Raw genomic sequence first — 25394 nt, forward strand, 5'->3', positions numbered from 1 at the left:
GTACATCTAAGAAGAAATATTCTGTACAGTCCACCCAGTTTTAGTCTCCTAAAAAGAGGACATGGTTGTTATGTAGACAATCGTCCATCCCCATTAGACAAGCTGCAGGGAGTAGTAACAGGCCGGATGGATGCAGCATATACAGCATACAGAGCATTCTCCTGCAGTTAGGCAGTACTGTGTATGTCGATCAGTCGGCACTCACCAGCTTGGTAGTCGTACAGCGCTCTAGCACACAGTCCTCTGTCTTCATCCATCCCAGTTTCATAGACGGCCTCCTCCTGCTGCACCTGAAGTAAGAGAAGGGGTCATTAATGATGGCACCACAGTGACCAATACTACACCGGAGAAAGCCCTTACCCCAGAATCCCCCGGAGCAGCCTCTTCATACACAGCGTTGTCTTCTGGGGGCTCCTGGTACAAATCCTCTTCCTCCTCTGGCCGATATGAAGACACTGGCTCTGCGGAGATACACACACTCTCCACATAAGCGGATGAGGCCCATATCTGCCAGCTGCTACTACTGCTGGTTACACCGGTGTACCTTTCACAGTGACAGCGGGTTCAGGAGGTGCATGAGATACAGGGGCAACAGGAGACTTGGGGGGTGTCTGATGGGCACGAGACACGGGGGATGCAGGGGGTTCTTGAACACGATTTACAGGGGATGATGGAGGAGACTCTGGCTCGGGCTGACTGGTCGACTTCTGCAGGAAGGGACTGGTCAACCTTCCTGAAAACATACACCATGAGACAGAAAAGAGACATACTCCATGATGCAACAGAAAACATACAGTGAAGGAGAGACGTCAGAAGAGCATGCCATGCCTCGGTTATCTGCGGTGGGTACTCACCAGGCTGTGTGCTCGCAGATGGGGCACTGGGCATTGAGCGCTCTTTCTGTAGGAACATCTCTCGTGCGTTTACCGACTTCTGGGCAGCAGAGTCCTGGAAAAGATGCTAGGGTTGTAACCTTTATTTTATATTGGCTGGTAATATTTAAGTTTTATATAAACGTTATACACTAATGTCTTTGTATCGTCTATTTCGGAATGTTACTTAGGTACTTGATCCATCCACTCGCACTACTGCCAATGAATGTCCACCTAACTTAAGGGAGCCTTGTCCTCTCATTCAACATATGCACAAATGTGAAGAGGTCTACATGTAAAGTAAAAATGCAGACGTTTAATTAACCAGGGTAGGCCGTCCCCAGGGTAGGCCGTCCCCAGGGTAGGCCGTCCCCAGGGTAGGCCGTCCCCAGGGTAGGCCGTCCCCAGGGTAGGCCGTCCCCAGGGTAGGCCGTCCCCAGGGTAGGCCGTCCCCAGGGTAGGCCGTCCCCAGGGTAGGCCGTCCCCAGGGTAGGCCGTCCCCAGGGTAGGCCGTCCCCAGGGTAGGCCGTCCCCAGGGTAGGCCGTCCCCAGGGTAGGCCGTCCCCTTTTTCTTTCATATTTTTAACAAAATTTGTTTTCACTTATTTTCATGTGTACTACTGATATATGTAATAAAAAATTAAAAACTACGGTTATACTTTACGCGATCAGCGTCACACTGCTGGGGATCCAACAGCCGGCATCATTAAGCTGCTATCTGCTCAGATGATTGGATGTAAACAGTGAGCAGAGCCGCAGCAGCACAAAGCTCTTCTGTGTAGTAGCAGTCCTCAGGTGCTGCAGTTCAGCGCCTACTGAAGTGAATAGGAGCTAATCTGCATTACCAGGGAACGGCCACTACACAGGTACAGAGTTGTGGTGTTCCGGCTACACCAGAGCACAGACAGCTGATTAGGGGGCTGTCACCCAGCACCACCAATCTGATATTAACAGTGGCCTATTCTATGGATAGAAAACCCCATGTAACTGTTTGCAGCAGCTCACTGTATTAATAGCATATAACCCCATTGTTGCAGAATCACTCACCCGATCTTTTTTATCTGCTTCTTGTTGTTGCCTCCTGTATGGGAAAAATAAGTAATTTTCCATTAGGTCAGCGGTTTCCAACCTGTTGCTAAACTACAACTCCCAGCATACTAGACGCTGCCAGCGCATACTGGGAGGTGCAGTTTTGCAACAGTGACTGCCATCTGCCGCACTAACCTGTGAGCATCTATCTCTCCTGCCCTTTCCTTAAACCTTCTTTCCCTCGCCTCGGCCTCTTTCTGCTCCCTGTCTTTGCGCTCCCTCTCCAGTCTCTCCCTCTCCAGGTTAGCCCTCTTCTGCTCCTCCAGTCTGCGCTCCTCTTCATCTTTCTGTGTGCAGTGAATGACCATTGGTTATGCCAGCATCAAGCTGCCGGTATGGGCACAAGGATTGACCGTCCTCACCTCTGCCTTGGCCCAGAAGTTTTCTTTTCCGACGCGTTTTATTTCAGACATTGCATTTGTTTTCTGGTATACAGAGCCCTGTGAGTGAAACATCAATGTCACACAAGCCGCCGTCTTTACCATTGCTCCCGACACCGCTAGAAGTGGACTTCTGCTTCTGAAGAATCAGCCCCATCTCTGACCAGTAAATTTCCTCACCACTGGGCCCTGGGGAGCGTCGTTGCCTCTGCTGGTCTCCTTATGGAAGTTGTAATTGGCTCCAGAAGCTTTGGCAACCTTCTCCATGATAGAGTCTGGCTCCACGTCCTCATCAGCGCGGGCATTAATCGTCACATGGGCACCCTGAAAGAAGACAAATATTATACTGAGGCGCCACCGGGTTGTGAGGAGACATACAGGTCTCTGGATGTCAGAAACCCTCATTGACAGAAACTCTACCCAGGACGATGTTCACACTTTGGATAAGGAGAGGAGTAAAGAGGCAACAACTTTATGATCTGCAAATATTGGTCATTTAGTATTACAGTCATGAAGCACCAATATACTTTGTATAGGTGAGCGGTAAGTACCGACTCTTTCTAGGCACTCCTCAGGTGCCCTTCTGGGACTACTCCAAACCAATAAATTAACAAGAACACGGAGGAAAAACGTCCACTTAAACATATTTAGAAAACAGTATTCAAAAGATTTATTAAATTGTAACAGTCATATACAAATATGGGTATATAAAATACAAAACATGGGTGTATTGTCAATACAGCCATATGGCAGAAGACACAGAAAGGAGAAAATGTGGCGATGACCAAGTCAGAGGGGGAGTACACAAATAAACCTTTCGGGTGGCAGCATCAATTCAAAGTATAGGAAAAACGTATGACCGAATACAATCACTATATCCAACTCACGTGGCTAGATTACCCGAAATACAAGATCACATATTCATATATACATACAATCGCTGCTTACCCATTGTCAATCAGGTATGGCCTCCCCACCTCACTCGGTCCCCCCGGACGCGCGTTTCGCGTAGCTTTTTCAACAGGGTGTATCCATGGTGTGTCTCATTGTGTTTAAATATCATTAAACCCGGAAATAGAACCGGTGAAATCGGCGCATGCGCAGTGGCATCCAGAGCGCATCATCCAGTAGGGCCATCACAGTGGGGCGTGTGTAAGAGGCGGAGCTCCACCTTATAAACACTACAAGTGTAACACTCCCCGCTTGTAAGTGATAGGTCCACGAGAAGATGGCGGCGATGGATGACACCGGGCATGCGCACCACCAGCTCCCATTTAAAAGACCATGGCTGCAGCCATTTTCTTGGTGATAGAAACAAAACCAGAACGGGAACAGAAAAACAGATCGCCGCAGCGTCCCAAATTGCACGTAAAACCGGAACGCTAGATGGATTCAAAAAGTCCTCAATAGAGTGGAAAAACGGGACGCTAGAAGGATACAAAATATTACGCAACTCATATGTTCACAATAAGTGGATATAAATATAGACAAGAAAGAAAAAAAGAAATAGCAATAAAAAGTGACAGCATCTAAAATGTCGGTGACATTCATATTAAAAGTGTGATATCAATTAACATATCATGAGTGTGGAGCATTTATGTGACTCTGTGTATATATAAGAAACAAGCCCTACCTCTCAATAGGGAATGTAATATACTATGTGATAATAGACGCTTAGGGCCCCAGCGTCCATTTTATCAAAGGGTCCTCTAGATGACCTTCGTATAAGCCAAAAAGGTCAAAACTAATATGTGATCCTGCACAGTCTTATAAATCGCAGGGTGCAAATAGGTGATACATAGTGAATAACCAATGAACCCCCAACCCCATAACTGGGCCCAATCATATAAACATATAAAACAGTCACATACAAACATTCATTAAAAGGATAGTGTATTAATATAAAGACCACATAAAGAATGCAAACACGTAAAAAACACTTCTTTTCGTGCTCCGTAACGTTGAACGGATTCTGCTGCGGCGCCATCACAGGTATATAGCCATGGACGATTAATATATAAACTAAAAGGAAGAACACACAACAAGACAGTCAAAACATAAAATATTTAAAAACGAATGGTGAGAAAGTCACCCAAGGGAGGACAGCCAGGTCAAAGGTCATAAACTAATATCCATATCCTATTGCTGCATATTTGAACAAAGCCGAATATCTACGTTAGGGGTAAGGTAAAGGCGTCAAATGTAACAGAGAACCTACGAGACTCTCACAAAAATGGAGCGAAACTGAGCTGTTCATTAAGTCCCTTGGGGGCAAGGGTATCAAGGGTGACAATCCACTTACACTCGCACTGTGCGAGTAGCTTGGTCATATTGCCACCCCTGATACCTCCATGTATTCTATCTATCCCTCTCACTTTTAAGCCCCTAGGGTCTGATCCGTGGAACAGCCGAAAGTGCCTTGGTATTGTTTTTAAGACCGATGGATCTTCTTTACCAGCCAAAATATCCCTTACGTGTTCGCGTGTCCGAACCTTCAATTCCCTAGATGTGAGGCCAACATAAATCAGGGAGCAGGGACAGGTTGCGTAATATACCACAAAAGTAGTGTTACATGAGATATACTCTCTCATCTTAAAATTCCCTGCTCCCATCCGAATTCCTGAAGGTCCCACATCTAAGGATGTTCGGACACGCGACACACGAGCCACAAGGAAAACATCCTTGTCTTGGACTCCTCACACCAAGAAATGTTTTACTTTTTGTTGTTATATAATGGCTCCTTACCAACGTGTCTTTCAAATTCTTGGCTCTTCTTTGTGTCATCAGAGGAGATTTCGTGAGATATGGAGCCAAAGCACTATCGGTCTGTAACACGGACCAGTGTTTATTAAACACCTCACGAATGCGGTGCCATTGGCAATTCGCGGTAGAAATAAATCTAATCGCCATCTCATCATTCACTCCTGATTTGTTCGACTCCCTAAGTAGGTCCTCTCTCCGTGTATGTCTAGCCCGTCCATACCCTGCCCTGATGCTATGGCGGCTGTACCCCCGTGCCCTAAAACGCTCCGTAAGGATGGCGGACTGTCTCTCAAAGCGGGCATCTGTAGAACAAACCCGCCTATTCCTCAAGAATTGTCCAACTGGGATGGCTTTGATAACTGAATAGTTGTGTGCCGAGGAGGCGTGGAGTAAGGAATTCACCGATGATTCCTTACGATACAAATCTGTTTCGATGGAGCCATCCTCGGCAACACAAAGTGATATCCAAAAAATTAATTTTCTTGGAGTGCCAGGTATGTGTAAATTTCAAATTAAAATTATTAATGTTCAGGGCCTGCATAAATCTGGATAGGCTGGCTTCGCCACCGTTCCACACCATCAGAATGTCATCAATGTAGCGAAACCAGCCCACCACTGGGTCCGCGGCGTGTGCGCCATCGCCTTGGAAAATACACCTTTCCCAGTAACCCAAGAATAAATTAGCATACGAAGGCGCACACGCCGCGCCCATTGCAGTGCCCTGCAACTCTAAATAAAACCTATCCTTGAAAACAAAATAATTGTGGGTTAAAATAAACTCAAGCAATTCCAAAATAAATTCAGAAAAATGGCCATCCCAGTTGGTAGTCTCAAGGAAGAAGCGGGCGGCCCTCAGACCATCTACATGTCTGATTGAAGTATACAACAATTCCACATCAATGGTAACCAAGATCATGCCCGCCTCCAGAGACAGTCCGTCCACCCTTCTCAATACATCAGTAGTGTCTCTGACATAGGAGGGCAGCGTCTCCACCAAAGGTTTTAAATAAAAATCAACAAACTTACAAATATTCTCGCATAGCCCTCCCATGCCAGAGACAATAGGACGTCCGGGCGGGTTAACAGCATCTTTGTGCACCTTGGGCAGGGCACAGAAGGTGGCCACCTTAGGAGACCTCGACATGAGTCCATCAAGGACCTTTTTGGGGACAACACCTGACTCGCTCGCCAATTCCGGAATATGTTCCAACTCTCCCGAAAAAGCCGGGGTGGGATTTTGGGGTAAACACCGATATGTTTCTTTGTTCTTTAATTGTCGAAATATCTCTCATTTGTATTTCTCAATTGGCCAGATCACCACATTCCCCACCTTGTCTGCAGGTTTAATAACCACTGTGTCCAAGGCCTGTAACTCCCTCAATGCATTTCTTTGATCTGATGTTAAATTATCATTGTAGAGTCCCCTCGGTATCTTCACTAGATCTTCAGTGACAAGTTTACAAAAAATGTCAATCTGTGGACACAGAGACAAAGGGGGGGGGGAAGGTGGACGATCTGGGCAAAACTGAAGAAGGAAATTTACCTACTGAGTCTGGTTGTTGTTCCTCAAGTAGATCCTCCAAGGCCGATAAAGCAACAGCGATTGTATGTATATATGAATATGTGATCTTGTATTTCGGGTAATCTAGCCACGTGAGTTGGATATAGTGATTGTATTCGGTCATACGTTTTTCCTATACTTTGAATTGATGCTGCCACCCGAAAGGTTTATTTGTGTACTCCCCCTCTGACTTGGTCATCGCCACATTTTCTCCTTTCTGTGTCTTCTGCCATATGGCTGTATTGACAATACACCCATGTTTTGTATTTTATATACCCATATTTGTATATGACTGTTACAATTTAATAAATCTTTTGAATACTGTTTTCTTAATATGTTTAAGTGGACGTTTTTCCCTCCGTGTTCTTGTTAAAATATTGGTCATTGCAGATCGTACAGAGGAGAGAAGACCCCAATAACTGGAAAGTCATATTCTAATCACAGATACGCTCCGCGTGTCAATTCCTTGGTCACAAAGTCAATTATATCCTCATCATAGGCAGCCAAGTATTAACATTTCACTTATCTCCAATTGTTCCCTCAGTACAACCCTGCCTTCAGCAAATATTAGAAAGTCGCTCTACTGTTTTTAACCAATGCTGTACTGATTAGGCCACACCATCATCAGGCTCCAGAACCAGAACCCTCAGAAAACAGTTTATTCTACCAGTGTCCACTTCTCCTGCAGCAGCTACCACTATACAATTGTGAATGTGCCTACTTAAATCACATGTACATGAATAGTGTAACGGGACACACGTCTTAATCATTGAAATAAGGTTTTTTCTGCCTACTAACGTGACAGAATGGCGGGTGGTAAAGAGCTCCAAGATACCAGCAAGGCCCAGTAATAGAGGTCACCGGGATAACACGTCCGTTCCTGACATTTCTTCCTTCCTAAATATTCCACCCTCGCCTGCGAGTGGTATTATTGAGAAGTGAGAGGAACTGCAGCAACTCAAAGTGGAGACCCCGTAACGTTACAGAGTGGAGTCAACGAGTGCCAAGGAGCAGAGGGCAGAAAAGTCATCAACGCTCTGCTGACTTCATGACTGCACAGTCCAGACCTCCTCTGGTATTAACATAAGCACAAGCCATACATCACCAAGCACAATGAAAGGGCTGGATGGAGTGGTGTAAAGCACCAGATAAAATAATCACCTCGATTTATCACAGAGCAGACGGAGTCATTGAGTGCATCTTTTTAAGCTTTTACGCCTACTGGAGGCAGACACTCAGACACAGTCTACTACATCTGGGAGTCAGTCTCTGGTAGGCATATACACCTAAAAATAATGCACAACAGAACACACTGACTCCCACTGCATCATTATGGTCAATGGGACAGATTGGTATATGCAACGGATTCATGTCTTGCCGGGGTTTGGACGCAAGCCCCTACAGGACCACTGAATGTGGGGAAGAACGCAGTGTGAAAGGGCCACTACATCGTAAAAGCCACTTAGGGGGTCACCACAGAACGATCTGGAGAGACTGAAGAGCGGTGACGTCACTGAGATGAGCAGAACGGCGCTGGATGCTGGAGAAGGCGAGTATAGCAATACCCTACATACACATATACACAGAATTAGTAGAGAAAAATATATTCCTGGCTGTGCTTCTTTAATGGATTTGGTGCATCTTATTGATGCACACTTTTCATTAAATCGGCTGTATGAAACGCCAGTTTTGAGACAAAAAATAAAAATAGCTTTAATCACACTGTGGGTCCTTTGCTGAATCTCCGCCATTATTGCTGGTGTCTATTGTCTGCAGCGCTGACGTCACATCAACAGGGCTGCAGCCGATCAGTGAGCTCGGTGGCTCTACAAGAGTCGCTCAGCTACTGAATGGCTGCAGCACTGACGACGTAATGTCAGCGCTGCAGAACAATAATGGACACTGAAGGATGGGCTGCACACTCCTAATTGGACCCAGAGAGGGTGAATAAAGCGCAGTTAGAGTAATTTTTTTAGAACAATTTGCAGCCGGGGAACAAAAGTCTTCAGAAATCTGAAAACCCATTTAACAGTTTGTAGCAGCTAAAATAAAGCCCAAATCTGATGTTAACGTGGCCTCAAGCCTTCCACTATATAAAAGGTGTATTGATACATGGCAGATTTGTTGCAGAGACTTCTGTGACTTTCCCATTCTTCTGAATAGGCTTTCAGATATGCATGGACATGCTGCAGAAAAACTAAAAACAAACAAAAAAAAAAAACAAAAACAAACAGACGAATTGGTTTTCAGTATTCCATATTTCTGCAACTAATAATCTGCCACGGGTGAATATACTCTACTGTAAAGCAAATGGGAAACGGAGCTCCGCACGCCATAAAAGTGACGTTTGTAAACAAAGATATTTTTTTTGCACAAATGACAAAATATAATCTGACATTCGTGTCCCTTTATTACAACAGAAGAGACTGAACTTATTGTGCTGCTGATCGGTTGAGCTGTCATTACTAGTGCGGGAGTCTAGCAGCAGGAGTCCAAATGGTTGCCATAGTTTACAGCGTATCGCTGCTTCTAAGAAGAACATGTTTCCAGGAAGAAAGCCAAAATCCATGCAAGTCCTGGACCTGACACCGAGAAACCATGCTTCAGGCAGAGAGGAGACACTTCTGGGGAGAATGGGTCAGTCCTATCAAACAATGATAGCGAGACTGACGTTTTCTGGACGTTCTACCACCTTTGTGTCATGTTCATGACATGGACTTCATAAAAGAAGGGGCCTGTTCATGTTTTCTAAAATTTTAGAAGCAAAAGTCTGAGTGACTTTCAAAAAGGGTCAAATTGTAATAACTAAACGAATGGTCATAAGATCTTAAAAATGGCGAGATGTTCTTGGAACTTGGTGGTTATTTAGCAAAAGTGGCTCAAGGAAGGACAACTGAGGGTGACTGGTACCCAAGCCTCATAGATAGGTGGGAAGCATAGATGAATCTGTAGGGCCCAATCCAACAGAAGAGCCACTGACCCAAAAATTACTGAAAAACGCAATGCCAGCCATAGCATATGTGTATAAACTGGTCAGAGAGGACATGTTGGCCATTGTCCTCTGGACCATGGAAGAAGGTGGCCTAGAGTAATTCCTCAGGTTTTCATGTGTTTGTAGACACTTACCTGGGGAAGATGTGCACTATGGGAAAAGACAACATAGCAGATAAAGTGTGATGTTGGGCTGGCAAACTTTAGGCCCTGGCAGGATGTGGCTGGTACTCTGATAAGCATCACCTACCGAAACATTGTACAGAACATGTAAATCCCTTATTGGCACTGGTATTACCTAATGGCAGGGTCGTCTTCCACTAAGGTAAGAGGACTTCTCTCCAAATTCTTCTCCAGATCTCATTCCGATTGATCATCTGGTCAAAAACCAGTCCACAGGACTTTAAAGAGGATCTGTCACCAGATGAAGAGAAGCAGTCTCTGCTCTTTTGTCCCAGCTGCTCCCGGAGTATACAATTTTCTTTTTTACATCTGTCATAGGCTCCAGAGATACGGGCCTTTTTATTTTGTGCAAATTTTCATGATCTTTATACCAAGGAGGCGTGTCACAGGAATTTGTGGAGAGTGTCTTTAGGCTTCTCGGAATTACCCTGGGAGCCAAACCCCTTTGTCAAGACTAACAATTATCATATTTGGCCAATTTTTACAATTCTGACCACTGTCATTCAACGTATCCCAATGATCGAGAATGTTTTTTCGTGACATACTATATCATGATTGTGGTCAAATTTATTCGGTATGACTTGCGTTTATAGGTGAAAAAAATAAAAAATAAAAAATTTGGAAAATTCCAGTTTTCCAACTTTGAATTTTCATGCCCCTAAATCACAGAGATATGTCACACTAAATAGTTAATAAATATGTTTTCTCACATGTCTACTTTACATCAGCACAATTTTGGAACCAACATTTTTTTTTTTAAGGGACCACCTCACATTTGAAGTCACTGTGAGGAGTCTATATGATAGAAGATACCCAAAAGTGACCCAAAAGTGACACCATTCTAAAAACTGCACCCCTCAAGATGCTCAAAACCACATTCAAGAAGTTTATTAACCCTTCAGGTGCTTCACAGGAATATTTAACTTTATTTTGACAAAAACTTGACTTCAGATCCAAATGTTTTTATTTTGTGAAGGTTAACTGGGGAAAAAAAAAAAATTGGACCCCAAAATTTGTAGTGTAATTTCTCCTGAGCATGCCAATACCCCATATGAAGGAGAAAACAACTGTTTGGGCGCAAGGCAGAGCTCGGAAGGGAAGGAGCGCCATTTGACTTTTTCAATGCAAAATTTGCAGGAACAATTGGCAGACGCCATGTCCCATTTGGAGAGCCCCTGATGTGCCCAAACAATGAAATTCCAACACAAGTGACACCATTTTAGAAGCTAGACCCCTCAAGGAACTGATCTAGATGTGTGGTGAGCACATTAAACCCTCAGGTGCTTCACAGAAGTTTATGAAGATGAGCCGTACAAATAAAAATAAAATTTTCCCCACAAATATGATTTTAGCCCCAAATTTAGCATTTTTATAAGGGTAACAGGAGACATTGCACCATACAATTTGTAGTGCAATTTCTCCTGAGTACGCCAATACCCTATATGAGGGAGAAAACTACTGTTTGGGTGCACGCGAGTGCTCGGAAGGGAAGTAGTGGGTCATTGGACTTTTTGAATGTAAAATTTCCTGGAATCATTAGCGGACGTCATGTCCCATTTGGAAAGCCCCTGATTTGCCTAAACAGTGGAAACCCCCCACTAGTTACTCCATTTTGGAAACTAGACTACAAAGAATGTACTTAGATGCGTGGTGAGAACCTTGAACCCCCAGATGCTTCACAAAAGTTTATAACATTGTGCCGTGAAAAAAAAAAAAAAAACATTTTCCCCACAAAAATGTTATTTTGGCCCCAAATTTTGCATTTTCATAAGGGTTACAGGAGAAATTGCACCATACAGTTCGTTGTGCAATTTCTCCTGAGTACGCGATACACCATATGTAGGGGAATACTACTTTTGAGGCACAGTTCAAAGCTCAGAAGGGAAGAGGCGCAATATTGGAGTGCAGATTTTGATGGAATGGTTTGAGGGTGCCATGTCACATTGGCAGAGTCCCTGAAGTGCCAGAACAACAGAAACCCCCTATATGTGACCTCATTTTACAAACTATACTCCCCAATGAATTCATCTAGTGGTGCAGTGATCATACTGACACCACATGTGCCTCACAGAATTTTATACCACTGAGCGGTGAAGAAACAATAAATTAAATTTTTACCAATAAAACGTTGTTTTAGCCCCAAGTGTTTAATTTTTCTACAACAAACTGAGGTTCATTTCTTCCTGAATGCACCACTACCCTTCAAGTAGTCAGGAATTTTTCAGGCACAGTGCAAAGCTCAGAAGGCAAGGAGCGCCAGATTTTACCGTTATGGTTCGGAGGTGCCATGACCCACTGGAAGAGCCCATGAGGTGCCAGAACAGCAGAACCCCCATAAGTGACCCCATTTTAAAAACTACACCTCAATTAATCTATGGGTTCAGTGATCATATTGACACCACAATCGTGTCACAAAATTTTATACCATTGGGTAGTGAAGAAAAAATAACTACATTTTTACCACCAAAATTTTGTTTAAGCCCCAGATCTTACATTTTCACACTGGGGAATGTGTAACAATGTCACCAAAATTTGTCCCACAATTTCTACTGAACGAGGCCATACCTCTTATGTGGCTGTACAGTGCTACTTAGCCATACGGAGAGACTCGGGAGGGACAGAGCGCCATTTGCCTCCTGGAGCGCAGATTTTACTAGAATAGTTTGTGGACTCCATATACAGAGCCCCTAATTGCTAGAAGAGCAGAATCCCCTCTCAAGTGACCCCATTTTGGAAACTATACCCCTTGGGGAATTTATCTACAGGTGTAGTGACGATTTTGACTCCATAGGGATTTTCCAGAAACAGGCAGCAATGAATGTTGCCGAGTGAAAATTGCTGTTGTAGTGACCAGTATGTTGCAGTCACGAGTACAGAGTGCCCAGCTCATGCTTCTGGAGACAGGCACCCGTAAGGCTACGTTCACATTTGCGTTGTGCGCCGCAGCGTCGGCGACGCAACGCACAACGCAAACAAAAACGCAACAAAACGCACGCTAAAACGCTGCGTTTTGCGACACATGCTTCCTTTTTTGCCGAAAGTTGGACGCAAAAAAAATGCAACTTGTTGCGTTATCTGCGCCCAACGCTTGCGGCCAAAAAAATGCATGCGTCGCAAAATGCAGCACAACGCATGTTCATGCGCCCCCATGTTAAATATAGGGGCGCATGACGCATGCGGCGCCGCTGCGGCGCCGAACGCTAATGTGAACGTAGACTAAGTTAGGTGGCCTCTCATCACTACAGAAACGCCAAATGTGGATGCTATATGTGGTTGAGGAGCCATTTCACTTTTCCAGAGACTTTGTACTACCAGTAACCTGGAAGCCCCATGTATTTCCGTTAACAGGTGACAGAGGTGAGGTGGGACTTGCTTTTTTTGTGGATTGAGCTGAAGCTTTTATTGGGAACATTTTACATAACGTTTTGGATCACAGTTATCCGGCGCTCTATGCTGAGCACTTACTTTGGGGTTTTCATCTAAAATCTCTGAGTGACCTGATTCAGATGAAACCCCGAGGAATCCATGCACTATCATCATGAGGCACCAGAGTTACTCTGGAGTACATCTGGCCTCTGTTCAGTGGTGTCCTGATTTTCCGAAGTGCACAAAACTGTGGATGATGGCACTTTAATGCAATCCTAAAAAGATGGACACCACCAGATCACAGGTCAGACGGCATCCACAGTGCCTCCATCTGCCTCATTATAGGGAATCTTCTGCCAGAGGTTCTGTCTGAATCACATATTTCAGAGATTTACATGGAAACCCCAGTGTAAGCGCTTAGAGCAGAGTGCAGGATAAATGTGCGCCGAGCCTTACTGCGCTCTTTAGGAGGCAGAATGAGAAAAAAAAAAAAAAAAAAAAAAGGAATAGTAGGTGAAGAACTGGTTTTATTTCTGTTTTACGTCGTTCCTCGTGCGGTATACGTGATTATGCAACTATTCTTCTGGTCGGTGCGATTACAGCGATACCGGATGTATATCGGGTTTTTATGTTTGACTGCTGTCACACACTAAAAGACGCTTTTTATTGCAAAAAATAGTTTTTGCCTCACCATATTTTTAGAGCTATAATTTTTCCATATTTTGGCCCACAGAGTCACGCAAGGTCATGTTTTTTGCAGGACACTGACGTTTTTATTGGTATCATTTTTGGGCACATGACATTTTTTGATTGCTTTCTATTCGGATTTTTGGGAGGCAGAATGAACAAAAACCAGCAATTCATACTTTTGCATCGCTTTATTCTGAGAGATATAACTTCTATTTTTTCGCTGATGGAGCTGTATGGCGGCTTGTTTTTTTGCAGGACAGGATGTCGTCTTCAGCGGAACGATACTTCTTTATATCTGTCTTTTTTATCTCGTTTTATTCCACTTTTTGTTTGGCAGTATGATGATAAAGCATTGTTTTTTGCCTTGCTTTTCATTTTTTTTTTTATGGTGTTCACTAAAGGGGCTAACTAGTGGGGCAGTTTTATAGAGCGGGTCATTGCGGACACGGCTGTACCAAATGTGTACTTTTATTGCTTATATTTTTTCTTCATTAAAATATTTATAGATACAATATCTATGGGACAATCATTTTTTGCAGGCTGATCGCTTGTACAGCATGGGGATGCAGCAGCATTCCCATGCTGTAGAAACTGTTAGCTCTGCACTGACAGTGAAGCTTGCTGATGATACACTGTGCATGATCAGCATGTTTCATGACTACATCGTGTCACCATGGCAAAGACTAGGACCTCTCATCACGCCGCGGGGTCTCCGATCCAAATGCAGAGGGCCTCTGCCGTCTCATGGAATGCTGTGATTTCGTGGGTTAAAGTGCTGGGAGCGGTGTGTAACCGCTCCTGGCACTTAGCGACGGGTGTCAGTCTGTGACCTGGGTCTATCTGACCAGGGATGGATTATTACGTCTAATGTCAGAAAGGTGTTAAAATTCAGATATCAGGAAGCCCCTCACTGGATAAAATGTCTTCTGTGATGGATGGAGTACAAAAGAAAAAACAGTTATGGCGATTTTTACTTTCATTGAGAATATTTTACATAGGAAATTGGCAAAACCGTGAACATTTATGTCACCCAATCTGCAATGAGAAAGACTTTACAAGGCCCTGAATATATCAATGGACCGATATGGGAATATATGGATGCAAGGTCGCAGGATATTTACCTTAAGAAAGTTTGCCAACGTGCTGACATGATTGGCACAAACCCCTTTCCTGGCATCATTCACCCCTTCCCCTGTCTGGAGAAGAAAGAATACATGATGTGAGTGGGAGAGGGACAAAGAATCGGTATGTGTCATCAGGCTCTCAGCCATGTCCTTACCCAGTTAATAAGGACATATTTGGGGAGACCGGAGTTGGGGTCCTGCACGCGGCAGAAGGCATACATCACTTTTCCGCTGCTCAGCTCATCCACAAGTTCTTCCAGGCCTCCATCTATGAAGAGGAGGAGACGTGAATGATGGAGTCACAGACACGAGACGGTTTATAATAGAACAACGTAGAAGCACAGATTATCACAGGATGACTACTGATAGCATGTGGTTACAGCAGAGACAAACAGTATTGCGAAGGTTTCCTGCGTCTGGTCACAAGCCACACACCTCCAGTGCCTGCCAGTCTGACATCATTGCTGTTGCCTTCATAGGTGAAAAGAGCCCTGCAATAAAAAGAAGGTCAAAATCAGCAATATATTATAAAGCAAGAAAAAATCCCGAGTAGAGGTGGTCTGTGCCGCGTCAGCTTCCATAGAACTACAACTCTCAGTATAGCTTGCTACTCATCACTCAAGATAAAAATCTGCTTTTGGGGCACATGTCCAGGAACTGCAACAATTTCTAATGATCTGTAACTTGCCATCATCCACTCTTTTAGTGGGTGGTTCCCCTATCAGCATTCTACCAGCACTATAGGTACCAAAACTTCCTTTGTTTCACATTCTAAAACTCATTGCTCCACAAAAATGAACTGTCCATTCATCTGTCAAATGAGACCAAGTTAAAGAGAATCAGTTAGTAGGATCAACCCTTCCCATCCGTCTATATGGCCATGTAGGTCATAGGAAGCTGAATAAAATGATACCTGCAATCTGATATCGTATATTAAGAAAAACGTGGATTTCTTTGGAATGCAAATGAGCTGTTGGAGATCTGTGCCCGACCCATAGATCTTCTGAGAATCTGCCTCCAAGGGGGGGGGGGGGGGGGGGGGATATTGATAGCATGAGACATGTATTGACTAACACTTTGCTCTCCTGATCTCAATACAGAGCTGTGTGTGATGACAGTTAACGCAGTACAGCAGAACTGAACTTTGTTTCATTACAAACACATTTGCAGCAGCAGATGTCCTGTCAGCTCTGCTGTACTGCCCCTACTGACTGCGTGTGGGAGAGAAGCTGAAGCACTATGAGAGGACAACTGCATATGCAAATATATTTGTAATGAGAAAAACATACCATAAGGAAACAGCCTTACCAAAACCCGTCAGATGATAAATGCAGCAGGCTCCAACGATAAAGGCAGGGGCCTGCTGCATTGGGCCACTTTGCACCACATATACCAGTGTGACTGGCGTTCCAACCCCTCCATAATTTGGTAGGTGTGTGGGTGGTTGTTTCTATCAGTAATTTGCACCTTTGCTGCCTCTGCCTTTAAAATGGGGGCCTGATGCATTCTGCTAGTGCATTTATCATCTGACAGGTTTTGGCTGTTTCCTTAATTTTTCTATATTAGCTATATTTGTAATGAGACAATGCTTAGTTCTGCTGTACTGTGTTATAATTATCACACACAGCTCTGCAGTGAGACTGTCAGTCATTATATTTCTCACATTAATGCCACCATTCATTTAAAATAAGCTCTGGAGGCAGATCCATGTCCTGCCCATAGATCTTAACTCATTTACATATTAAGAAAAACTTGGATTTCTCTGGAATAAAACACTGGATCACAGATATCAAGGTATTATTTTATCCAACTCTCGATGCCCTACACGCATAGGAGTGTTGATCCTACTGACAAATTCCCTTTCAATGAATCAAACTTATTGTAGGGATCATTAGACTAATACCTGAAGCAGGTGAGGGAGTGTGGCAGCCATATGTCCCAATCCAAATAATTTATGGCTTGATAAAGGGCTTACCCTGCCTGAAACGTCGCAATAACTTGACAAAGAACTCTTCCCAAATGTTACATCAACAGCAGGGTGTTCTTTCCTACTTGATACACTGGGGATTACTAGACCAGTACCGCCTAGGTTGGTGCTGCCAATCTCTACTACCGATATACAACATTTGAAGTCTATAACCACAAAGACACATAAGTGTGTATAGGAACTGCAAACACAAAACGGTAGACCATTTTTAATCATGATTTATTTGATAATTCGACGACTTTAGGATATATTCAACTTTGCTCCAGTGCATATAAAATATAATATAGTACATATCAGATATAGAAGAACTTTCATTCTGTGATCAGTTTCAGAAGATAAAGTTTAAATATGAAAGGATTCTAATAATGTAACTAAGATTTCAGGTCACTTTTCAGAATTAGCCGATTATGGCCATTACATGACTTGTAGCGTGAATTTTCATGAGGTTTTCTTTCTGCAGGCTTTAGCTCTAATTTACAGTTGTCTGAGCTGGTGGGTGGAGACTTACTGCTATGATGTCTCCTATACAGTGTACACACAGCCATGAGTCATACAACACAACCTCAGAAGCAGCATGAGGGATATTATACAGCAGTACTGAGCAGCGTGGATGTGAATCCAGCAATGAAGAGACAAACACTTAGTAGAAAGCATCTGCCCCATCTCTCACTCTGCTCTATACACTTTAACAATGAGCTGTAGTCAGATCACTCAGTGAGCTGGCAGACCGTCTTGTTTTGATTAATAGGAATATTTCCGAATTAGGGAGCAGAAAGAAGTGGCTAATAAGAGGAGAAAGAAGCAGTTCTCTCAGATAACATATACTACAACGTTTTATATATTTTTTGTTGACCATTTAAAAAGTAATTGCAGAAAGGCTTAGAAAGCCTTTAACTCAGGCAGTTTGATCAGTGGGGGTTTCGAGTCTATGAGCGCACCTTCAGATGAAGGTCTCAGCAACTGGACAACCATAGAGCAAACATCTAACATGTAATATGACTGAAACAAGACTTCTGGTAATACAGTTACACCTGGATCAGGTTTTCGATTACTGGACAATCCTTATTAAAAGGGATCAGTGAAGTAGAAAGAAAAAAAAAAAAAAAAAAAAAAAAAAAAAAAAAAACACCCCCAAAAAAAACACACTACCTCGCTGGCTAATCGATCGATATCCAAAATGGGTTTCAGGTGAGCGCTGCAGCCAATCAGTGGCTACAAATGGTTGCACACTTATGCATCGCTCTCTTTGGATGTTTATCTCAGCAGACCCGGTGGGGAACGCACAACCTACTGAGGATTGATGCTGGTCCAGAAGAGGAGCATCTATTGCTGATCTTTTTTTGCTCCTGCCTGGAACTAGTGGACAAATTACCAGAAAGGATGGTATTTTTTTTCTTCATATAAAATATTATATTAATTTGACAAGGGGAGCAAGTACTTTGACAAAATTACTTTTGTTTTTTTTTGAGGAGGTACTGGAAGTATCTACCATAAACTGCAAGACACTGTCCCACACCGTGGTCCCAGTATTTAAAGGAAATTGGCCACAAATTTATCTCCCCAATTTCTGGCTTGTATCGGAGGCACGGTGACACACAGAGGCCTGTGGAGAGATTGCGCAGGTGGTTAACAGTCACTTCCTACACATCGCCATTTCCTACTTAATAAAAGCATTATTTCCTCAAACAGCACAAAGTGATCATAGTGACTGCAGGAAAGTCAAAAGTGCATGTCCTGTGCCTGATGGTAAAAAAAAAAAAAAAAAAAAAAAAAAAAAGAGGCAGCCTAAAGACGTAACATGCATCACGCGTCCACTGCAGTAGCGAGCAGAGCCCGCGTCCACTGCAGTAGCGAGCAGAGCCCGCGTCCACTGCAGTAGCGAGCAGAGCCCGCGTCCACTGCAGTAGCGAGCAGAGCCCGCGTCCACTGCAGTAGCGAGCAGAGCCCGCGTCCACTGCAGTAGCGAGCAGAGCCCGCGTCCACTGCAGTAGCGAGCAGAGCCCGCGTCCACTGCAGTAGCGAGCAGAGCCCGCGTCCACTGCAGTAGCGAGCAGAGCCCGCGTCCACTGCAGTAGCGAGCAGAGCCCGCGTCCACTGCAGTAGCGAGCAGAGCCCGCGTCCACTGCAGTAGCGAGCAGAGCCCGCGTCCACTGCAGTAGCGAGCAGAGCCCGCGTCCACTGCAGTAGCGAGCAGAGCCCGCGTCCACTGCAGTAGCGAGCAGAGCCCGCGTCCACTGCAGTAGCGAGCAGAGCCCGCGTCCACTGCAGTAGCGAGCAGAGCCCGCGTCCACTGCAGTAGCGAGCAGAGCCCGCGTCCACTGCAGTAGCGAGCAGAGCCCGCGTCCACTGCAGTAGCGAGCAGAGCCCGCGTCCACTGCAGTAGCGAGCAGAGCCCGCGTCCACTGCAGTAGCGAGCAGAGCCCGCGTCCACTGCAGTAGCGAGCAGAGCCCGCGTCCACTGCAGTAGCGAGCAGAGCCCGCGTCCACTGCAGTAGCGAGCAGAGCCCGCGTCCACTGCAGTAGCGAGCAGAGCCCGCGTCCACTGCAGTAGCGAGCAGAGCCCGCGTCCACTGCAGTAGCGAGCAGAGCCCGCGTCCACTGCAGTAGCGAGCAGAGCCCGCGTCCACTGCAGTAGCGAGCAGAGCCCGCGTCCACTGCAGTAGCGAGCAGAGCCCGCGTCCACTGCAGTAGCGAGCAGAGCCCGCGTCCACTGCAGTAGCGAGCAGAGCCCGCGTCCACTGCAGTAGCGAGCAGAGCCCGCGTCCACTGCAGTAGCGAGCAGAGCCCGCGTCCACTGCAGTAGCGAGCAGAGCCCGCAAAAGCTAGCAACACTATTTAGGCATAATTGTTTTACTAATAGGGCGCACTGGGGGGAGGGATTAAATTATACTTCTGAACGCTGCTCCTTTCTTGATGTCAAATATTTCTGGAGGTTAGTGCCTGTATGAACAGCACCTAACTTTATTTTGTCTCCCTCTTCAGTGCTGATACATGTCAAACAATGGGCACAGATCCCATTACTGTGACAGCCAGGCAAGCCAAGACCCGTCACTTCCACCTACAACCGTTTCTGGGAAGGTGCATTTCTTACTTTAAGGAACATGCAGAAAATCTTAGAAAGGTATTCTGCGGCGCCTCTTTTTTTGCACCTCTGGAGTGGAGAGATGCTGCTGCACGCCATACAGGACAGTCGCCTTCGGAAGCTGAGTAGTTATCCTGAACGTACCGTACTGTGTGCAAAATGCTGGCCGGGCATCTGGTAGTTACTGTCCGGCCCAGAAGGCAGCAGCGTCACTCAAGGCCCAAGAAGGAAAAAAAATACAGGGTGGGCCATGTATATGGAAACACCTAAATAAAATGGGAATGGTTGGTGATATCAACTTCATGTTTATGGCACATTAGTATATGGGAGGGGGAAAACTTTTCAAGATGGGTGGTGACCATTTTGAAGTCGGCCATTGGGATGCAACTTTATAAATGGCCCACCCAGGTGTATCCATATAAATGGCTTTGTGTGTATATATTACACACATATATACACAGACACACACATTATGTGTATGTACAGTGCCTACAAGTAGTATTCAACCCCCTGCAGATTTAGCAGGTTTACACATTTGGAATTAACTTGGCATTGTGACATTTGGACTGTAGATCAGCCTGGAAGTGTGAAATGTGAAATGCACTGCAGCAAAAAAGAATGTTATTTCTTTGTTTATTTTTTTTTAAATTGGGAAAAGTTTTTTTAGCGGGTCATTTATTATTCAACCCACCAGAATTCTGTTTGGTTCCCCTAAAGTATTAAGAAGTAGTTCAGGCACAAAGAACAATGAGCTTCACATGTTTGGATTAATTATCTCTTTTTCCAGCCTTTTCTGACTATTTAAGACCCTCCCCAAACTTGTGAACAGCACTCAAACATGGTCAACATGGGAAAGACAAAGGAGCATTCCAAGGCCATCAGAGACAAGATCGTGGAGGGTCACAAGGCTGGCAAGGGGTACAAAACCCTTTCCAAGGAGTTGGGCCTACCTGTCTCCACTGTTGGGAGCATCATCCGGAAGTGGAAGGCTTATGGAACTACTGTTAGCCTTCCATGGCCTGGACAGCCTTTGAAAGTTTCCTCCCGTGCCGAGGCCAGGCTTGTCCGAAGAGTCAAGGCTAACCCAAGGACAACAAGGAAGGAGCTCCGGGAAGATCTCATGGCAGTGGGGACATTGGTTTCAGTCAATACCATAAGTAACGTACTCCACCGCAATGGTCTCCGTTCCAGACGAGCCCGTAAGGTACCTTTACTTTCAAAGGGTCATGTCAAGGCTCGTCTACAGTTTGCTCATGATCACTTGGAGGACTCTGAGACTGACTGGTTCAAGGTTCTCTGGTCTGATGAGACCAAGATCGAGATCTTTGGTGCCAACCACACACATGACGTTTGGAGACTGGATGGCACTGCATACGACCCCAAGAATACCATCCCTACAGTCAAGCATGGTGGTGGCAGCATCATGCTGTGGGGCTGTTTCTCGGCCAAGGGGCCTGGCCATCTGGTCCGCATCCATGGGAAGATGGATAGCACGGCCTACCTGGAGATTTTGGCCAAGAACCTCCGCTCCTCCATCAAGGATCTTAAGATGGGTCGTTATTTCATCTTCCAACAAGACAACGACCCAAAGCACACAGCCAAGAAAACCAAGGCCTGGTTCAAGAGGCAAAAAATCAAGGTGTTGCAGTGGCCTAGTCAGTCTCCTGACCTTAACCCAATTGAAAACTTGTGGAAGGAGCTCAAGATTAAAGTCCACATGAGACACCCAAAGAACCTAGATAACTTGGAGAAGATCTGCATGGAGGGGTGGGCCAAGATAACTCCAGAGACCTGTGCCGGCCTGATCAGGTCTTATAAAAGACGATTATTAGCTGTAATTGCAAACAAAGGTTATTCCACAAAATATTAAACATAGGGGTTGAATAATAATTGACCCACACTTTTATGTTTAAAATTTATAAAAATTTAACTGAGCAACAAAACTTTTTGGTTTGTAAGATTTATGCATCTGTTAATAAATCCTGCTCTTGTTTGAAGTTTGAAGGCTCTAACTTATTTGCATCTTATTAAACCTGCTAAATCTGCAGGGGGTTGAATACTACTTGTAGGCACTGTATATACATACACAACTATATGTAGCTATAGGGCTTGCATATGCATCTACGAGCCCCTACTTCACCATGTATCTCAGACTGTACATTGCACATACAGTACTGTATTAGAGATATAGTCATCTAGAAGTATTGATTCTAAGGGAGATATCTGTGTAGCGCAGAGCACCATATGGCGGCATACAGGGCGTCAATGCCATGTGTATGAAGCCTCGCAGACGGACAGGCAGGTATTTTTCTTATTCATTTGTATGTGCAGTATCCCTTTAAGACAGCGGCGTGCATGGCGGTCAGGTGATATCATCCAGAAGTACGCTGCTAACGTGTAATTACACGGGTGGGACGCAGGGCTTGGGGTTTGGTTCTGGGCCAGATTCTGAGAATATATCAAGCTCTTATCCTGTACAGACCCTTGCATATGAAGAACAGACACAATGGAGGATAGAGTCGGGTACTAATGTTGCAGGGGGCGACTAGCTGTTCCTGAAAACTAATAATAGTGAGTGACAAGCCACATCTAATTTTGACAAGTTGTTGCCTAGACCCCCCAAAAAAGGGGGTGGATTATTTGATAAATGTGGCATCCTCCACCCAGGACCACCATGCTGCATTTCTGGTGCGTCCAGCCTTACAGGTTCCGTCACCATCCTCAGTACTTTAATGAGGACATTATGACTGTTTATATGTCACTTACAGGTGACTAAGCTGCCGACGCCGGTGTGCAGGGAATGAATCAGAGAATCGTTTGATGTACTCTCCACATTTGCATATCACTAGATGGCGTCATACACGTAGGCCTCATTAAAGCTCCGCAGGTAGATATAATTCAGAATCCATAGAAGTCTAGGGTTGCAATGTTCCTAAGTTTTTATGGCATTTCTAATATATGATGCTGTACTGAGTACTATATGGCGGTATATATTGGGCATCCACAGTAAGCAGATGTGATGCATAATACAACCGGATGAAATAATTCCGCCCAACTGTGCGCGGGCGACATCACACCATAATGTGCTGGGAGTTGTTGATCATGATACAAGGACTGAATAAACATGATTATAAAAATAAAAATAAACTTCATAAAAGCAGTAAATGATACGGTAATGCTTAGTTGCGACAGGTAAGAATACAAGTGACAACAAGCCCATCGGTAACGTGTATTAGAAGCGAGTCACCAGGCTTAATTACACTCAATATTAGCTGATTAAACGATATAAATCAAAAATAATGAGTAGAATTAAATTCCATAACAGTCCTGGTCTGACATGTGGCCCCTTGGGAAACTAATTTACTCCCGATACCATGGGTCAGAACTTACTGATCACTTGGAGTTCAGCTGCTGGGACCCCCAGCAATCCCAAGATCCAGGCTCTGTAGCCCCCTCTAGAATGGCGCAGCGGTGCGCATGGACGTCCTCCCCTCCGTCCACAGTCTATGGGACTGCTGTGCACCCCTGCGCCATTCAAAAAAAAGCAGCAGACGCTGAGATGTTATGTCGCATGTTGACAAATAGCCCTAACCAAACAGGGGGCTTGTGTTAGGAAGACGACCCCTTTTTTAAAATATCTCAACAGATTATTGCTGCTCCAAGCCACAGCAGCTATAGACTTCATGGTCGCCCATTCATTCATATCGGTGCAGCGGGAGCACATCAGCCGATTATTGCAGCTATCAGAGCATGCTGGGGGTTGTAGTTCTTCACTAGCAGCTGCAGATCACCAACCTGTCACAATGCTGAATGCAGGAAGTCAGCAATCAAGGAAGCAAGCATTATGGAACTACAAGTCTCAGCATGCCTTGTTCCTGTTGTTCTCCAGCACTATACACACAGGTGATATTGCAGTATACAGCTGTAGGCAGGGAGCACAGGGGTAGCAGTGCTGCAGCCTGTCCACACCCCATGCAGGCAGGCACACTCACCAGTCAGTCTTGGTCTTCCCGTCCACCACGTCCTTGTAGGCGGCCTGCAGAGCAGCTCCATTCTTACTGAGGTTCACAGACATGATGGGATGTGTTGTGTCACTGCTCCCCCAGCACTTCCTCCAGCCTGCACCCTGCGCTGCACACTGCACCCTGCACTGCTTCCTTCTTGTGCAGGAGGGAGCTCAGCTCCTCCCCGGGCAGCGCCATCTGCTGGCAGCACTGGGAACAGCCCCCTCATGAGTCACCTTGTAGTAATGCTTTCTGTTCCCTTTCCTGTGTCTACCATTGTTTCTACATTTCCTACATGAAGCTCAGCACTATATATTAATGGCCACAGCTAGAAAGTGCAACTAGTAAAGGGGTCTACTGATACCCGTCAAATGCAAATGTTTCCCAGAACTGGTCACATCTGAGATTGTAAAGATACAGAAATGATCAGGGACCTTGGAGTGGCTGATAACATCGAACAATAGATTGTATCATCTTAGTAATCAGTTATTAGGGTATTTTCTCCCAGGGCTTTTACCTCAGCTTCAAAATCCTCCTCAAAAACAACTTAAAATCCTTTCTGAATACTCTTCCTATTCATTTCAATGTAAAATCCACTTTGCTGTTCACATGAGGCGTTTTCGGAGCGTATTTTGTCCCCAAAAAAACGCACCGAGATGAAGGGGAAAAAGTGACGTAATTTCTATGAGGTGAATTCTACATGGAATACGCTCCAAACTTGTCATTGTCAGGATGGTGGGAAAAAACACTTCAAAAACCTCCTGAGGCAATTACCTGATGAGGAAGTGAAACCTTGAGTGAAATTATTTTTAAGCTCGCTTAAAAATCATTGGTCTCGGCAGCACATGGTGCTGTGTAAACATTACATGTGCTGCCAAGAAAAATGACATCCTGTACTCATAGAACGATCGTATTTAGAAATGTGGTTTTCTATATAATATTACGGCTAGGTTCCCATATAGTTTCTGAGGAGAATTTTGGTTTGGATCCACTCAAAAAGCACTTTAAAACCTCTTTTCTAGAAAAATTCCACTGGCGAACAAAAGTAACTTTATCAAACATGCACCGCAGGCAAAGTACACATGCAATACACACAGAAAAAATGGTGAAAAAGAAAAAAACATTCAAAAAAGGCCTCAAAAACGCTGAAAAAAGAGCATTTTTACTGCCAAGAGAGCATGTTTTGGCTGAAGAGAAAAAAATGCCGCAAAATGTTACATGTAAAGGCTGTGTGCACATGCTGACTGATTGCCAAAAACCCGAGTGTTGACAGGAAAAATTCTGCAGAAAATGATCTTTTTT

General features: G+C 44.7%; 1 protein-coding gene across 2 annotated transcripts in view; it reads right to left on the minus strand.

The window, feature by feature from the left end:
* Window positions 1-24373, minus strand: part of DBNL (drebrin like) — a 34782-nt gene extending 10409 nt beyond the window's left edge. The window contains exons 1-12 of one of the 2 annotated variants that reach the window (XM_077262787.1): window positions 24081-24373; window positions 15455-15510; window positions 15175-15287; window positions 15017-15091; window positions 2522-2665; window positions 2324-2401; window positions 2097-2248; window positions 1920-1953; window positions 855-948; window positions 545-733; window positions 361-461; window positions 206-290 (exon numbers count right to left, since the gene is read on the minus strand). In XM_077262787.1, coding sequence (XP_077118902.1) covers window positions 206-290; window positions 361-461; window positions 545-733; window positions 855-948; window positions 1920-1953; window positions 2097-2248; window positions 2324-2401; window positions 2522-2665; window positions 15017-15091; window positions 15175-15287; window positions 15455-15510; window positions 24081-24163 — 1204 coding nt within the window. In that variant the 5' untranslated portion in view covers window positions 24164-24373. The remainder of the gene's footprint in view (window positions 1-205; window positions 291-360; window positions 462-544; window positions 734-854; window positions 949-1919; window positions 1954-2096; window positions 2249-2323; window positions 2402-2521; window positions 2666-15016; window positions 15092-15174; window positions 15288-15454; window positions 15511-24080) is intronic. The other variant, XM_077262788.1, reaches the window with a different exon arrangement.
* Between the last annotated feature and the right edge of the window lie 1021 nt (window positions 24374-25394).

Source organism: Ranitomeya variabilis, chromosome 5 (genome assembly GCF_051348905.1).
Source record: "Ranitomeya variabilis isolate aRanVar5 chromosome 5, aRanVar5.hap1, whole genome shotgun sequence".
NCBI lineage: Eukaryota > Metazoa > Chordata > Amphibia > Anura > Dendrobatidae > Ranitomeya > Ranitomeya variabilis.